This window comes from Armigeres subalbatus, chromosome 2, assembly GCF_024139115.2.
Source record: "Armigeres subalbatus isolate Guangzhou_Male chromosome 2, GZ_Asu_2, whole genome shotgun sequence".
Classification (NCBI taxonomy): Eukaryota; Metazoa; Arthropoda; class Insecta; order Diptera; family Culicidae; genus Armigeres; species Armigeres subalbatus.
Window position 1 is genome coordinate 155,769,941 of NC_085140.1, and position 16,014 is coordinate 155,785,954.

Consider the following 16,014-nt stretch of genomic DNA (forward strand, 5'->3'; position numbering starts at 1 on the left):
GTTTAGTACTAGAAAAATTGGCTAATGTTTCAATGTGCACACACATACGCACACACACACACACGGACACACACACGGACAGACAGACATTTGCTCAGTTTGTCGAGCTGAATCGAATGGTATATAATACTATGGGTCTACAAGCGCTCTATAAAAAGTACGTTTTGGGAGTGAAATGAAAGCCTTTCTGGTACAACTTTGTTGTACGAGAAAGGCAAAAAGGAGCAAGCATCTTCGTTGGCGCTGATAAATAATATTGTGGCTTCAGGAGGAGAATCATCTTGAGGAACAGCGACAATGCACAACGATTGGTGCCAATCCATTCGGCACCGTCACTGGTCCATTTGTGATTACCGTTTTCGCAACCCACCTGATTCATGAAGGCCGTAAAATCTGACGTTCGCTTCTGGCAGCAGGACCCAAACTTAACCTCGTGGAAGATTGGCACCCCGGATGAAACACACATTTTGGTCGTTTTTGGCTCGAACGAGTAAGTGCAACCGCCGGAATCCTTCTGGGACTCCAATGGGAATCTTTTTGGTATTTCAAAGAGAAAACTTTTGGGGGTTCGACGGAAAAACTTTTGAGATTTTGAAAGGAAATTCCGATGGGAATTTTTTTGGAATTATGAGGTGAAAAATTTGGAGTTTGGGAAGATCCATTAATTACGTAACGCAAAAAATGGACTTTTTCAAACCCCCCTCCCCCCTATGTCACACTTTTTGTATGAAACATTTGAAAATTTTGTATGGATTGTCACACTTCACTCAACCCCCCCTCCCCCCTCTAAGCGTTACGTAATTTGTGGACGTTCCCTTTCGATAATAATTTTTCTAAGATTTCGATAAAAATTCTGTTGGAACTTTGATGCAGGGATTCCAATGGAAAACCTTTTGGTATTTCGTAAAGAATATTTCCGAAATATCGACTGAAATACTTCTGAGATTCCGAAAGGAATTCTTTTGGTATTCCGATACAAATCTTTCTGATACTCTGAGACTTTCGATTAGATATTTCGATAGAAAACCTGGGATTCTTATAGGAATCCATCTGGGTTTCCGATGGGAATAATTTTAGGATTACTAAGAGAACAAAGTTTCTAAAATTCCTACGGAAATACTTCTGAGATTTTGAAAGGAATATTTTTGAGATTTTTAAGGGAATTCCTACGGAAGTCTTTCTAGGATTTCTAAGGAAACATTTGGGATTTCGACGGAAATACTTGCGAGATTTCAACGGAAACCCTTCTGGAGTGTCGATAGGAATCTTTTTGGGATTTCGAAGGCAATACTTTTGAGATTTCGACGGAAATACTTCCGAAATTTTTATAGGAACCATTGAGAATCTGATACAAATCCTCTTGGGATTACGAAGAGATAACTTTTGGGATATCGACGGGAGTAATTCCGAGATTTAAGCTCTGGGATTTTCACAAGAATACTTCCAAGATTTCGAAATGAAACCTCTTAGGATTCCAATGGAAATGTTTCGAAGGTCTCAATGGGAATTTTTTGGGAATTTCGAAAAGAAAACTTTTGGGATGTCGATGGAAATAGTTCTGATATTTCAACGGAAATCCTTCTGAAGTGTCGATAGGAATCCTTCTGAAGTGTCGATGGGAATCCTTTTCGGATTTCGAAAGCAATTCTTTTAAGATTTCATCGGAAATACTTCTGAGATTTCAATGGGAATCATTTTGAAATTGCGAAATGATTTTTTTTGGGATCACAAAAGGATAACTTTTGTGGTACCGACGGGAATATTGGCAGTGATGAACTTAATTCCAAATTAAAAGATTACTTTAATAAAGAATTATAAAATAGACGGGAATATTTTGATAGCAAACGCTCTTGGGTATTCGATGGGAATCAGTCTGGATTTTTTTCTTGAGAAATTCTTGAAGGAATTCCCGAAGGAACGCCTCTGGGAATTTCTTCGGAAATTTCTCTGGGAGTTCCTACGGGAATTCTGGCGGGAATTCCTTCGGGAAATCCTTCGGGAATTTCTCCGCGAACTCCTTCGGGAATACCTTCGAATCGCTCAAGAAAGACCTCTGGGAATTGCTCCAAAAGTTCATAAGAAAGTAATTTGGAGTTCCTAGAAACTCAATTGCGACTTCCTCCAGAAATTCATCTGAAATTCGTCTAGCATTTCCTCTAAGAATTGCTTCAGCAGTCCTTCTGGGAATGGATCAATCAAGGTAACTCATTTTGCACTCACCGCATCAAAACAGTTCCTCTTGGATTTCCTCCAGCAGTTCCTCTTGGATTTCCTCCAGCAGTTCCTCTGGAATTTTCTCAAGCAGTTCCTCTGGGATTCCATCCAGTAGTTCCTCTGGGATTTCCTCCAGCAGTTCCTCTGGTAAATGCTCCAAGAGTTTCTAAGAATTCCCCCAGCAGTTCCTCTGGGAATTCCTCCTGCAGTTTCTCTAGGAACCGTTCCAGAAGTTCCTCTGGGAATTGCTGCAAAAGTTTCTAAGTTCCTCCAGGAGTTTTACTGGGAATAACCCTAGAAACTCATTTGGAGTTCCTAGAAATTGAATTGAGAATTTATTCAGGAGATCCTCTGGGAACTACACCAGAAATTCATCTGCATGTTCCTCCAGCATTTCCTCTAAGATTTACTCCAACAATTCCTCCGGGAAATGCTCCAAGAGTTTCTAAGAATTCCTATAGGAATTCCACCATCAGTTCCTCTGAGAATTGTTGCCAACCTTTTCTTTGGGGATCCCACCAGAAATTTATCTGGGAATTCATCCAGGAGTTCCTCCGAGAATCTCCTCCAGCAGTTCCTCTGGAAATTCCTCCAGCAGTTCCTCTGGGAATTCCTCCAGCATTTCCTCTGGGAAATGCTACAAAAATTGCTCTGGGAATTCCTCTAGCAGTTCTTCTGGGATTTCATCTAGCAGTTCCTATGAGAATTGCATAGAAGTTCCTCTGGGAATTCCTCCAGCTTCAAATTCCTCCAGGAGTTACTCTGGGAATTGCTTCAACTTCGTGTAGAAATTCCTCCAGGTGTTCCTATGGGAATTCCTCCAGCAGTTCCTCTGGGTATTGCTACAGAAGTTCCTTTGGGAATTAACGTTAGAGTAGAGTGGGAAAGAGTACGCACTTAGTTTTCAATCGATCGTGTGGCCCTTATGAAGCAAGCTTCTGCATATCAAATCAGTGTCGATGATTCATATACTCTTCCTTTATGTTACCCAGTGCAAAAAATATTGAAATTGTTGATATTTGTTTTAGTAGAACCCTCATTGCACGACAAGTGAAAAACGCACTCTTACCCCACCGCGGTGGGGTAAAAGTGCGCATCGGGTGGGGTAAGAGTACGCATTTATCCAATCATGTGCTTTAAGTATATATTAACACAAATAAGAGTTAATAACATTTAATTGATGTTTAATGAGCATATATTAGGGAACGTTTAAAGATTACGTTACTCTTAAAGGGGAGGGTCCTAAAATGTACACTTTCATACGAAAACCATTGTTTTTGTATATACAAAAACTACAGAGGTAAAAATATATATCAGGTTTCACGTGGCGTATACAAAGAAATTTTCCTTAAAGAAAGTCTACCAATCACGTAATGTAAAATTTGGCTATTTCATCACCCCTCCTCCCTATATTACACTTTTTGTATAAATCCTCTGAAAATTATATGGATCGTCATACATCTCGCAACCCCTCCCAGCTAAACGTTGCGTAATTTATGAATGTTTCTTTTGATTAAATGAGTTTATCATTTAGATGAAATTGTGCTTTCGTACTATGTTTAGGTGTACAACAAGTCCTAATACAATTTCATTATTTCGCTTCGGGTTCTTTGTTCGCTAAGTCCTTTCTAACACCGAATTACTTCAACTTATCCTAAAAACTTGTTATAATTTCGAATCCTGTCCCTTTTTCCTTAGTTGTGGATCTTTACGCTTTGGAAGAAGTCTTATTTTGGTTGGAGATAAGGGTTTGACATCAGCACTTGAAGATTCATATGCGTACTCTTGCCCCACCGGTTCCTGCGTACTTTTACCCCACAGTCCCAAAAATTATTCAAGTAATGGTTATGACTTCTTGGAAAACCAACCGAATTGGTGTTCTGCATCATAAAGTACTCTATACAATAGGTTATCGAAATGGTATAATGTTCACCTGATTGAATGTATGTATGGTAATGAAATACTAGTTGCGGAAACCCAAAAATTTTTAGCAAAATGGCCAAAAAAATATCTAACTTCATATCTCCCTTGTTGTTTATTCAAATCGTTTACAAATACACATGAATACCTGTCAAACTGATGCAGTGCTGCTAGTTTATCTTTTTTTATTACTTCAAAAAATCGAAAACGTACTCTTACCCCACGCGCACTCTTGCCCCACTCTACTCTAACGTTGTTACGGTATGCTTCTTAGATTGCACACTACTGATACTCATGTTTCTTTTAAAATCCTTATCCAAATTGCTATAAAAAAATCAGGGTGTAAGGAGGAGTAAACCTTGATTTCAATCAAAGATAAAAATGGTAAAAGCATGAGGATTACTACTTCCGGCCACGCCCATCTTTAACGTAACTAGGGATAGAGAAGGAAATGTTGATGTAAAACTTACTTAGTGAGAGGCCCCGACTTGGCGACACCCTCATAAGTTCTACAGAATTGGTAGTTAGGTAGGTCATGGAGGTTTGCCTCAAGCTGTCAATTCGACCAATTGCATATGTTGTTTATGTGTTTCTAATTTAAACTCTTGCCAGCCGGCTTCAAAGTTCCTACTGAAGTTCCTTTGGGAATTACTCCAAAAGTTCCTAAGTTCCTCTAGGAGTTCCACTGGGATAACCCCAGATACTCATTTGGAGTTCCTTTAGAAATTAAATTGGGAATTCCTCCAGTTCCTTTGGGGATTTCAACAGCAATTCATCTGGGAATTCCTGCAGGAGTTCCTCTCGGAATTCCTTCAGCAGTCCTTCTGAGAATTACTCCGAAAGTTCCTCCGGGAGTTGCTTCCAAAGTTCCTCCAGGAGATCTTCTGCGAATCCTTCCAGAAATTCATCTGGGATTTGCTCCAGCAGTTCCTTCGTGAAATGCTCCAAGAGTTTCTAAGCATTCCTTCAGCAGTTCCTCTGGGAATGATTCCCAAGGTTCCCATTCCTCTGGAAATGGTTCTTGGAAGAATATCCTAAGGAACTCCTGGAGGAACCTTTGAAGGAACTCCTAGAGGAATCTCTCAAGGAACTCCTGAAGGAATCTCAGTAGGGATTCCTGTGGGAATCACCGCATGAATTCCTGGGTGCATCTCCGAAATAATTCTTGGAGGAATCTCCGAAGGAACTCCTGAAGAGTTTTCTTCCTCAGAAGGATATCCTGGAGAAATCTCAGAAGGGTTTCCTGAAGGTATCTCAGACGGATTTCCTGGAAAAATCTTCCAGGAATTCTTGGTAGAAGCTCCGAAGAAACTCCTGCAGGAATCTCCGAATGATCTTCTGCAAGAATCTTTGAAGGAACTCTTGGAATAATCTCCGATAGAATCCATGTAGAAATCTCCGAAAGAACTCATGTAGAAATCTCCGAAGGAACTTCTGGAGAGGTATTCGATGAAACTTCTGGACGAATCTCCATAATAATCCCTGGAGTAATCGCCGAAGGAGCTCCTGGAGGTATCTCCGAAGGCGCTCCTGGAGGAATCTCCGAAGGAACTGCTACAGGAATCTCCGAAGGAGTTACTGGAGGAATCTCCGAAGGAACGCCTGAGGGGATCTCCGATAGAAGTTCTAGAGGAATCTCCGAAGGAACTCGACAAGAAATCGCCGAAGGAACTGCTGCAGGATTCTCCGAAGGAACTCCTGGAGGAATCTCCGAAGGAACTCATGTTGGAATCTCTGATAAAACTCCTGAGGGGATCTTCGAAAGAATTGCTGCAGGAATCACCAAAGGAGCTCCTAGATGAATCTCCGAAGAAACACCTGAGGGGATCTCCGATGGAAGTTCTAGAGGAATCTCCGAAGGAACTCCTGCAGGAATCTTCCATAGAACTTATGGAGGAATCTCCGAATGAACTCCTGGAGGAATCTCAGAAGGATCTCCGTGAGGAATATCCGAATAAACTCCTGGAGGAATCATCGAAGAAATTTCTTCCTCAGAAGGATTTCCTGGAAACATCTTCCAGGAATTCCTGGCGGAATTCCTGCAGGAATCTCCGTAGGAACTGCTGCAGGATTCTCTGAAGAAACTCCTGCAGAACTTATAGAGGAATCTCAAAAGGAACTCCTGGAGGAATCTCCGAAGGAAATCCTCGAGGTATATCCGAAGGAACTCCTACAGGAATCTCCGAAGGAATTCCTGCAGGAATTTTCGAAGGAACTCCTGGAAGAATCTCCGAAGGAACTCATGTAGGAATATCCGAAGGAACTCATCAGAGGATCTCCGATGGAATTTTTGGAAGAATCTTTTGGAAGGAACTCGTGGAAGAATCTCCGAAGGAACTGCTGCAGGATTCTTCGAAGGAACTCCTGTTGGAATCTCCGAATGATCTTCTGCAAGAATCTTTGAAGAAACTCTTGGATGAAACTCCGAAAGAATCCATGTAGAAATCTCCGAAAGAACCCATGTAGGAATCTCCGAAGGACTACTGGAGGGGTCTCCGATGAAACTTCTGGAGGAATCTCCATAAGAATCCCTGAAGTAATCGCTGACGGAGCTCGTGGAGGAATCTCCGAAGGAACAGCTGCAGGAATCTTCGAAGGAGCTCCAGAAGGAATTTTCGAAGGAGCTCTAGAAGGAATATCCGAAGGAACACCTGAGGGGATCTCCGTTGGAAGTTCTCGAGGAATCTACGAAGGAACTCATTGAGGAATCTCCGAAAGATATCCTGGACAAATCTCCGAAGGAACTGCTGCAGGAATCTTCAAAGAAATTGTTGGATGAATCTCCGAAGGATTTCATGTAGAAATCTCCGAAAGAACTCATGTAGGAATCTCCGAAGGAACTTCTGGACGGGTCTCCGATGAAACTTCTGGAGGAATCTTCATAAGAATCCCTGGAGGAATCGCCAAAAGTGCTCCTGGAGGAATCTCCGAACAAACTGCTGCAGGAATCTCCGACGGAACTCCTGCAGGAATCTCCGAATGATCTTCTGCAAGAATCTTCGAAGGAACTCTTGGATGAAACTCCGAAGGAATCCATGTAGAAATCCCCGAAAGAGCCCATGTAGGAATCTCCGAAGGAGCTACTGGAGGGGTCTCCGATGAAACTTCTGGAGGAATCTTCATAAGAATCCCTGGAGTAATCGCTGACGGAGCTCGTGAAGAAATCTCCGAAGGAACACCTGAGGGGATCTCCGATGGAAGTTCTGGAGGAATCTACGAAGGAACTCATGGAGGAATCTCCGAAGGAAATCCTGGACAAATCTCCGAGGGAACTGCTGCAGGAATATTTGAAGGAACTCCTGAAGGAATCTCGGAAGAAACACCTGAGGGAATCGCCGAAGGAGCTTCTGCAGGAATCTCCGAAGGAACTTCGAAGAATTTTCTTCCTCAGAAGGATTTCCTGGAGGAATCTCTGAAGAGTTTCCTGAAGGTATCTCAGACGAATTTCCTGGAAAAATCTTCCAGGAATTCTTTCAAGAAGCTCCGAAGAAACTCCTGCGGGAATCTCCGAATGATCTTCTGCAAGAATCTTTGAAGGAACTGTCGGATGAATCTCCGAAGGAATTCATATAGGGATTTCCGGAAAAAATCATGTAGGAATCTCTGGAGGGGTCTCCGATGAAACTTCTGGAGGAATCTCCATAGGAATCCCTGTAGTAATCGCCGAAGGAGCTCCTGGAGGAATCTCTGAAGGAACTGCTGCATGAATCTTTGAAGGAGCTCCTGGAGGAATCTCCGAAGGAACACCTGAGGGGTTCTCCGATGGAAGTTCTGGAGGAAACTCCGAAGAAACTCATGGAGGAATCTCCGAAGGAACTCCTCGAGGAATCTTCGAAGGAACTCATGCTGGAATCTCTGAAGAAACACCTGAGGGGATCTCTGATGTAACTTCTGGAAGAATCGCCGAAGGAACTCCTGGAGCAATCTTCTTCTTGCAAGAAGCTCCGAAGAAGCTCCTGCAGGAATCTCCGAAGGAACTCCTGCAAGTATCTCCGAAGGAACTCCTGCAGGAATCTCCGAATGAAATTCTGCAAGAATCTTCAAAGAAACTCTTGGATTGACCTCTGAAGGATTTCATGTAGAAATCTCCGAAAGAACTCAAGTAGGATTCTCCGAAGAAACTTGTTGACGGATCTCCGATGGAACTTTTGGAGGAATCTTCATAAGAATCCCTGGAGGAATCGCCGATAGTGCTCCTGGAGGAATCTCCTAAGTAACACCTGAGGGGATCTCCGATGGAAGTTCTGGAGGAATCTCCGAAGGAGCTCATGGAGGAATCTCCGAATGAACACCTGAGGGGATCTCCAATGGAACTTCTAGAGGAATCTCCGGAAGAAATCCTGGAGGAATCTCCGAAGTAACTGCTGCAAAATTCTCCGAAGGAACTCCTGGAGAAATATCCAAAAGAACTCATGTTGGAATCATTGAAGAAACTCCGGAGGGGATCTCCGATGGAACTTCTGGAGGATTCGCCGAAGGAGCTCCTGGAGGAATCTGAAGGAGCTCCTGGAGGAATTTCTGAAAGAGCTGCTGCAGGAATCTCAGAAGAAGCTCCTGAAGGCATCTTTGAAGAAACATCTGAGGGGATCTCCGATGGAAGTTCTGGAGGAATCTCCGAAGGAACTCATGTAGGAATCTTCCATAGAACTGATGAAGGAATCTCCAAAGGAACTCCTGGAGTAATCTCCGAAGAATTTTCTTCCTCAGAAGGATTTCCTGGAAAAATCTTCCAGGAATTCCTGGCGGAAATTCCGATGGAACTGCAGGGATCTCCGAAAGAACTCCTGAAGGGATCATCGATGGAACTTCTGGAAGAATCTCCGAAGGACTCCTGCAGGAATCTTCCATGGAACTTATGGAGGAACCTCCGAAAGAACTCCTGGATTTTCTTCCTCAGAAGGATCTTCAAGGAATTCCTGGCGGAAACTCCGAAAGAACTCCTGCGGGAATCGCCGATGGACCTTCTGGAGGAATCTCCGAAAGAACTGCTGGAGGAATCGCCGAAGGAGCTTCTGCAGGAATCTTCCATGGAACTTATTGAGGAATCTCCGAAGGAACTTCTGTAGGGATATCCGAAGGAACTCCTCGAGAAATTTCCGAAGAAACTCCTCGAGGAATCTCCGAAGGAAATCCTCGAGGTATCTTTGAAGGAACTTCTGCAAGAATCTCCGAAGGAACTCCTGCAGGAATCTCCGAAGGAACTCATGTAGGAATCTATCAAGGAACTTCTGAGGGGATCTCCGACGGAACTTCTGGAGGCATCGCCAAAGGAACTCCTCTAGGAATCTCCGAAAGAATTCTTGGAGGAATATCCTAAGGAACTCCTGGAGGAATTTTCGAAGGAACTCCTGGAGGAATATCTCAAGGAACTCCTGGAGGTATCTCAGTACGGATTCCTGTGGGAATCACCGAATTAATTCCTTGGTGCATCTGCGAAATAATTCTTGGAGGAATCTCCGAAGGAATTCTTGAAGGGTTTTCTTTCTCAGAAGGATTTCCTGGAGGAAACTCAGAAGGGTTTCCTGGAGGAATCTCAGAAGGGTTTCCTGAAGGTATCTCAGACGAATTTCCTGGAAAAATCTTCCAGGAATTCTTTCAAGAAGCTCCGAAGAAACTCCTGCGGGAATCTGCGAAAGATCTTCTGCAAGAATCTTCGAAGGAACTATTGGATGAATCTCCGAAGGAATCCATGTAGGAATCTCCGAAAAAAATCTTGTAGGAATCTCTCAAGGAACTTCTGGAGTGGTCTCCGATGAAACTCCTGGAGGAATCTCCATAAGAATCCCTGGAGTTATCGCCGAAGAAGCTCCTGGAGGAATCTCTGAAGGAACTGCTGCAGGAATCTTCGAAGGAGCTCCTGAAGGAATCTCCGAAGGAACACCTGAGGAAGTTCTGGAGGAATCTCCGAAGGAACTCATGGAGAAATCTCCGAAGGAACTCAGGCTGGAATCTCTGAAGAAACTCCTGAGGAGATCTCTGATGTAACTTCTGGAAGAATCGCCGAAGGAACTCCTGGAGCAATCTTTTAAGGAACTCCTGCGGAAATGTCCGAAGGTACTCCAGCAGGAATCTTCGACCAGGGCCACCTCAATGTCCCGTCCGGAGCAGAAGCCGCCGCCAGTGATCGTCATCACGCGGAACCGAAAGGGTAATGATCTGGATGGTTCGGACCGGGCGCCATGTTCATCGAGATCCACCAGAGTGGGCCGAATGGGATACGGTAGGGTAGTCTCACTCCCGTATGGGACTAGGCATCAACAGTTACAGTCCCCAGAGCGAATGGCTAGATCTGTACTACGGTCCCCGGCAGGACTAGTCAGTGGAAACACCCAGCTGGGGCTATAAACCTTTACCACCGCCGTCGGTCATTACCGAACAACCGAAGAGAACGCACTCGTAACTTCGTACTCGTACTATCAGAACGCTGCCACGCTTGAAAGTCTTGCCGAAAATGTGCACTCGTTATACCCAAGCGCCAACCGACGCATGCCAGCAGTAACCGGTGTCATCATGTCGCAATCCCACCAAAGGTTTCCACAGAGAGGTTCCGATCAACACCTGCCACAAGTCGAAAACGCAGACCACCAATCACTCGGGAGACACGCACTGTTACGGTCTAGCCTATAATCCGACCTTGTCCAAGCAGCTCCCATTGTCGGCGGCACATTTGACCGCTGACGCTACGAACCTCCTCTGCCATCGCCCACACCGAAATACAGTCCATCGCCACTGGATCCCTCCAAAGGAGCTCCGTCCGGCGTTAGTTTACTCCAGCGATGCGGAAGCCACGTGGCCCACCCGGCCATGGCACAAACGTGAGCTAGAGACAGCACTCAAACCCTTGGAGGTGGTCCAGAATTTGACAACTTTAACTCAATCCCGCGCGATCGACCAGGGTCCTGTATGGGTCTCCGGAGCCGTGTAGCTGACCATTTGCAGGACGAAAACGACGGCTTCAGCTCCCATGTACTCACAGTCCATCTGAAGGGATCCTCGAGATCATCACCAGCGTTTGACCGCCAGTCCATCGATCTTTTCCTCGGATTAATATCGAGCTTGGCTTGCGACGAGTACCCAGCAGTTCTGCCATATGTGAACAGCGAGCCTCACGCGACATCCTAAATAAGAAGCGAGTGCATCGGTTCTCTTGTTCCGCTGAAAACATACATGACGTACTTAAGAACACCGAAAACATCTTCAGCAGCCGGTGGTACTTTCATGTATTCACTGCCGGTACGGTCTATATCCTCGCAACATATTGGGCCGTCGTCAATTCGTTCGCCAAGTGTCCGGCGTATGCGACAGCTGCTGAAAATGACTCAAGCTGGTCCGGATGACATATCAGGAACGGCAATGGCAGCCCTCACCGGCCATCAGAGCCCGGCACCTACGCCGAGCACAAAACTGCCCCGCACCCACCACCCGATCGACATCAACCCGGCCGAGTATTCTAAGCTCAAGCTAGATAAGACAGGTGAGACGGAACATGTTAACAAATTAGTAACTATGAATTAATTATTTGTTTTGCTTTTCTTCTAACAGTGTTTGACGCAATCGAATATCCGGAATGCTATGGATCCATCTGCTTACCGGTCATGGACTCCGAGCATGTGTGAAACGTATGAAGCGCAGCAACCGATGATCCGACCGGCATTGGATTACTCCAGCGATACGGAAGCCACCATCGGATCGCGGCCCACCCGGCCATGGCACACACGAAAGCTCGAGACAGCACTCAAACCCTTGGAGGTGGTCCAGAAATTGCCAACTTTAACTCAATCCCGCGCGATCGACCCGGGGCATGTATGGGTCTCCAGAGCCGTGTAGCTGACCATCTGCAGGACGAAAGCGACGAAATCCTTTCAGCTCCCAAGAACTCACTGCCCATCTGAAGGGAGCCTAAAGATCTTCACCAGCGGTTCAGCGCCAGTCCATAGATCTTAAGAACACCGAAAACATCTTCAGCAGCCGGTGGTACCTTCATATACTCACTGCCGGTACGGTCTATGTCCTCGCAACATATTGGGCCGTCGCCAATTCGTTCGCCAAGTGTCCGGCGTATGCGACAGCTGCTGAAAATGACTCAAGCTGGTCCGGGTGACGCACCAGGATCGGCAATGGTAGCCCTCACCGTCCATCAGATCCCAGCACCTACACCGAGCACAAAACTGCCCCGCACCCACAACCCGATCGACATTAACCCGGCCGAGTATACTAAGCTCAAGCTTGATAAGACAGGTAAGACGGAACTTGTTAATAAATTAGTAACTATGAAATAATTATTTGTTTTGCTTTTCATCTAACAGTGGTTGACGCAATCGATTGTCCGGAATGCTGAGGATCCATCTGCTTGCCGGTCGTGGACTACGGGCCACGTCGAAACCGTCTCAAGGGCAGCAACTAATGATCCGAGATTTGTATCGACCCGGGTCCCGTATGGGTCTCCGGAGCCGTATCGCTGACCGTCTGCAGGACGAAGACGACGGAAACCTTTCAGCTCCCAAGTACTCACTGCCCATCTGAAGGAAGCCTCGAGATCTTGGCCAGCGTTTGACCGCCAGTTCATCGGTCTTAAGATACCGAAAACATCTTCAGCAACCGGTGGTGCTTTCATATATTCACTGCCGGTATGGTCTATGTCCTCGCAACATATTGGGCCGTCGTCAATTTGTTCGCCAAGTGTCCGGCGTATGCGACAGCTGCTAAAAATGACTCAAGCTGGTCCGGGTGGCGCACCAGCATCGGCATTGGCAGCCCTCACTGGCTATCAGAACCCGGCACCTACACCGAACACAACACTGCCCCGCACCCACATCCTGATCGATATCAACCCGGCCGAGTATTCTAAGCTCAAGCTAGATAAGACAGGTGAGACTGAACATGTTAACAAATTAGTAACTATGAATTAATTATTTGTTTTGCTTTTTTTCTAACAGTGGTTGACGCAATCGGAATATCCGGAATGCAGTGGATCCATCTGCTTACGGTCATGGACTACGGGCCATGTGTGAAACGTATGAAGCGCAACAACCGATGATCCGACCGGCGTTGGATTACTCGAGCGATACGGAAGCCACCATCGGATCGTGGCCCACCCGGCCATGGCATACACGAAAGCTCGAGACAGCACTCAAACCCTTGGAGGTGGTCCAGAATTTGCCAACTTTAACTCAATCCCGCGCGATCGACCCGGGGCATGTATGGGTCTCCAGAGCCGTGTAGCTGACCGTCTGCAGGACGAAAACGACGGAAACCTTTCAGCTCCCAAGTACTCACTGCCCATCTGAAGGGAGCCTCGAGATCTTCGCCAGCGTTTGGCCGCCAGTCCATGGACCTTAAGAACACCGAAAACATCTTCAGCAGCCGGTGGTACCTTCATATATTCACCGCCGGTACGGTCTATGTCCTCGCAACATATTGGGCCGTCGTCAATTCGTTCGCCAAGTGTCCGGCGTATGCGACAGCTGCTGAAAATGACTCAAGCTGGTCCGGGTGGCGCACCAGCATCGGCAATAGCAGCCCTCACCGGCCATCAGAGCCCGGCACCTACACCGAGCACAACACTGCCCCGCACCCACCATCCGATCGACATCAACCCGGCCGAGTATTCCAAGCTCAAACTGGATAAGACAGGTGAGACGGAATTTGTTAACAAATTAGTAACTATGAAATAATTATTTGTTTTGCTTTTACAGTGGTTGGCGCAATCGAATGTCCGGAATTCTGTGGATCTATCTGCTTGCCGGTCGTGGACTACGGGCTACGCCTGAACCACTTCAAGTGCAGCATCCGATGATCCGAGATTTGTATTGCGTACTGGAATGCGATCGTATCCGGGTTGCTGGATGGATCGTGGGATCCTCAACATCGACACAAGCTGTGTTATAGATGTGCACTTTCACTAACTATTCTCCTGCGGCAATTCGTGGAGAGCCTGCTTACGCCCGCAAGCTGCACCCGGAACGGAACTTGGCCTCGGGACAGCACGTTCTGTCGAAAATTCAAAACGTTGTAAAAATTGTAGGGGTTCCGTACTATTTAGTTACTAAATATATAATTTTCCACGATCCTTTTCTTTATTGATAACTTATTTACACCCAACTGCCATTCGAGGCAGTTATGTATATGTACTTTTACTAGTACATATATATTCTGCCTCCGATGACAGCTGGGTGTAAATAAATCAACATGAAATCCCTTTTGAAACAACCCTAACCGCTGCCTAACCGCCCAAAGCGAAACATATCTAACGTTGATGTAACGTGAGTGTAACAGGTTAGATGGAATTATGCACCAAGCATAAACATACCTAACAAAAGTGTGTCATTCTAGCGTAACTTTAGCCTCACTTTACCCTAACCGTTAGAGAGAATGTTAGTGTAACTATCTCACAGGTTAGATGCACATTATGCTCAAGTTAGAGTAACCTTCCTTGCTGGGAAGTTTAAAAAACTCAACGCTGCACATAGGAGTAAATAAGCCAATTCTTGGACAAAACTATTTTTTGCGATTATTTGGGCATGATATTCCTAGAACGAAGTAATAATTGTCAATTATGCAGGAAAATGCAATTTTTCTGATAAATCTATCCACCTAACAGTGTAAAACCAGATAAAAATGTCAAAATACATATGTTTTCAATTAAAACCTCGCGTTTTATGTAAAATCTTTTGCTTTCGCTACGCGAACGATTCTAAAATATATAATATTCCTATAAGTAGCAAGAAACCCGTAGTTAAAGCTTTATCCTGAAATGGATTTTCTAACATTTACAAAGGAAAAAAGAATCTAACTTATTTTAACCCATGTCCAAGATCCCAAAAGAAAAATGGTTGTATAAATTCGCATGCACAGAAGTGAACACTGTTTTTGCTTGAACACTCTTTTCTCCTTAACTTACACCTTAACCTTGAAAATTAGGGTCTGAAAAGGTGAAGCCTGTAGTAAAAAATATAAATCACCTGTATTCTATATACCATGGCTTGAAACAACAACGATTACCATGTCCGAGTTGAAGCCCACAAGATATCATAGCTAGCCATGACGAAACTATCATAATAAGGCACCGTTCATAAATTATGATCACTTCAATCAAAACGGGTTCATCCTAAATCTAGGTAGTAACAGATTTCTCTACAATGCAGAATTTATAGATAAGCGATTTCAATATAAGGTTTTCAAAAAGATATCAACGAAACTCATTGGAGACCCATTAATCTATTTGTGTCTTGACAAAATGCATGCTAAATAGCATGCTTTTTATTTTTTTTCCTGGATTCGTTAAATGTGGTAATTTATGAACAAATGTTAAAATTTTGTTTTAAAATTATGAAATAGGGGAACTGTACCGGTTTTGGCCATGTTCCTATTTTGGCCAATTTTGCGAATAACTCCAAAAATAAATCAATTCGCAAGGGTTTTATTAGTTCCAGCAAGAGATATATCCCTCACTCTTCAACGCTACTTTTAACTGATCGATTATTTTGTAAAAATATGTATTTTTCAGGGGTGGTTAAATTAGGCACTAAGTTGGCCAAAACCGGAGCACTTCCCCTATCGCATTTTATTCAAATAGCTCAGAATCTAATTTGCGGACGTTTGCGGACGAGTTTTCACGTGGAATGCTTAGTCCATATCTTGAAGTTACACCCAAGTGATTTACCTTTGCCGGATCTTGCCGTATAGATTAACTTTTCCTCTGAAGAAAAACATAAAAAATAGAAAAAATAGTGATTTTCAAGTGGTCACCACCTGAAACATAAAATTTATAATTTGACCATAAACATGAACAAAATGAAGACATACAACTACACAGCAAAAATTATTGTAAAACACATCGACGTAATTTGCGCGATGTAGTTAAAAAGCTACGTAACTGCG

At 44.5% G+C, this 16,014-nt stretch overlaps 2 protein-coding genes across 2 annotated transcripts; both read left to right on the forward strand.

The window, feature by feature from the left end:
• Positions 1 to 11,124: 11,124 nt before the first annotated feature.
• On the forward strand, positions 11,125 to 12,014 carry LOC134215340 (rho GTPase-activating protein 100F-like). The gene is made up of 2 exons (XM_062694554.1): positions 11,125 to 11,608; positions 11,677 to 12,014. The coding sequence occupies exons 1-2, from the start codon at positions 11,302 to 11,304 to the stop codon at positions 11,748 to 11,750; spliced, it is 381 nt and encodes a 126-aa protein (XP_062550538.1). The 5' UTR covers positions 11,125 to 11,301; the 3' UTR covers positions 11,751 to 12,014.
• A 751-nt stretch (positions 12,015 to 12,765) lies between these two features.
• On the forward strand, positions 12,766 to 14,153 carry LOC134215342 (rho GTPase-activating protein 100F-like). The gene is made up of 3 exons (XM_062694555.1): positions 12,766 to 13,002; positions 13,071 to 13,767; positions 13,830 to 14,153. Exons 2-3 carry the CDS (start codon positions 13,536 to 13,538, stop codon positions 13,928 to 13,930), a joined length of 333 nt encoding a protein of 110 aa, XP_062550539.1. The 5' UTR covers positions 12,766 to 13,002; positions 13,071 to 13,535; the 3' UTR covers positions 13,931 to 14,153.
• Positions 14,154 to 16,014: the final 1,861 nt, after the last annotated feature.

What these genes read in the sequence shown, in the direction of transcription:
- LOC134215340 (XM_062694554.1), top strand. Translation starts at nt 11,302, where the DNA reads ATGACGTACTTAAGAACACCGAAAACATCTTCAGCAGCCGGTGGTACT. An exon ending in GCTCAAGCTAGATAAGACAG is followed by an intron (nt 11,609 to 11,676) that starts GTGAGACGGAAC and finishes TTCTTCTAACAG; the next exon opens with TGTTTGACGCAATCGAATAT.
- LOC134215342 (XM_062694555.1), top strand. Translation starts at nt 13,536, where the DNA reads ATGTCCTCGCAACATATTGGGCCGTCGTCAATTCGTTCGCCAAGTGTC. An exon ending in GCTCAAACTGGATAAGACAG is followed by an intron (nt 13,768 to 13,829) that starts GTGAGACGGAAT and finishes TTGCTTTTACAG; the next exon opens with TGGTTGGCGCAATCGAATGT.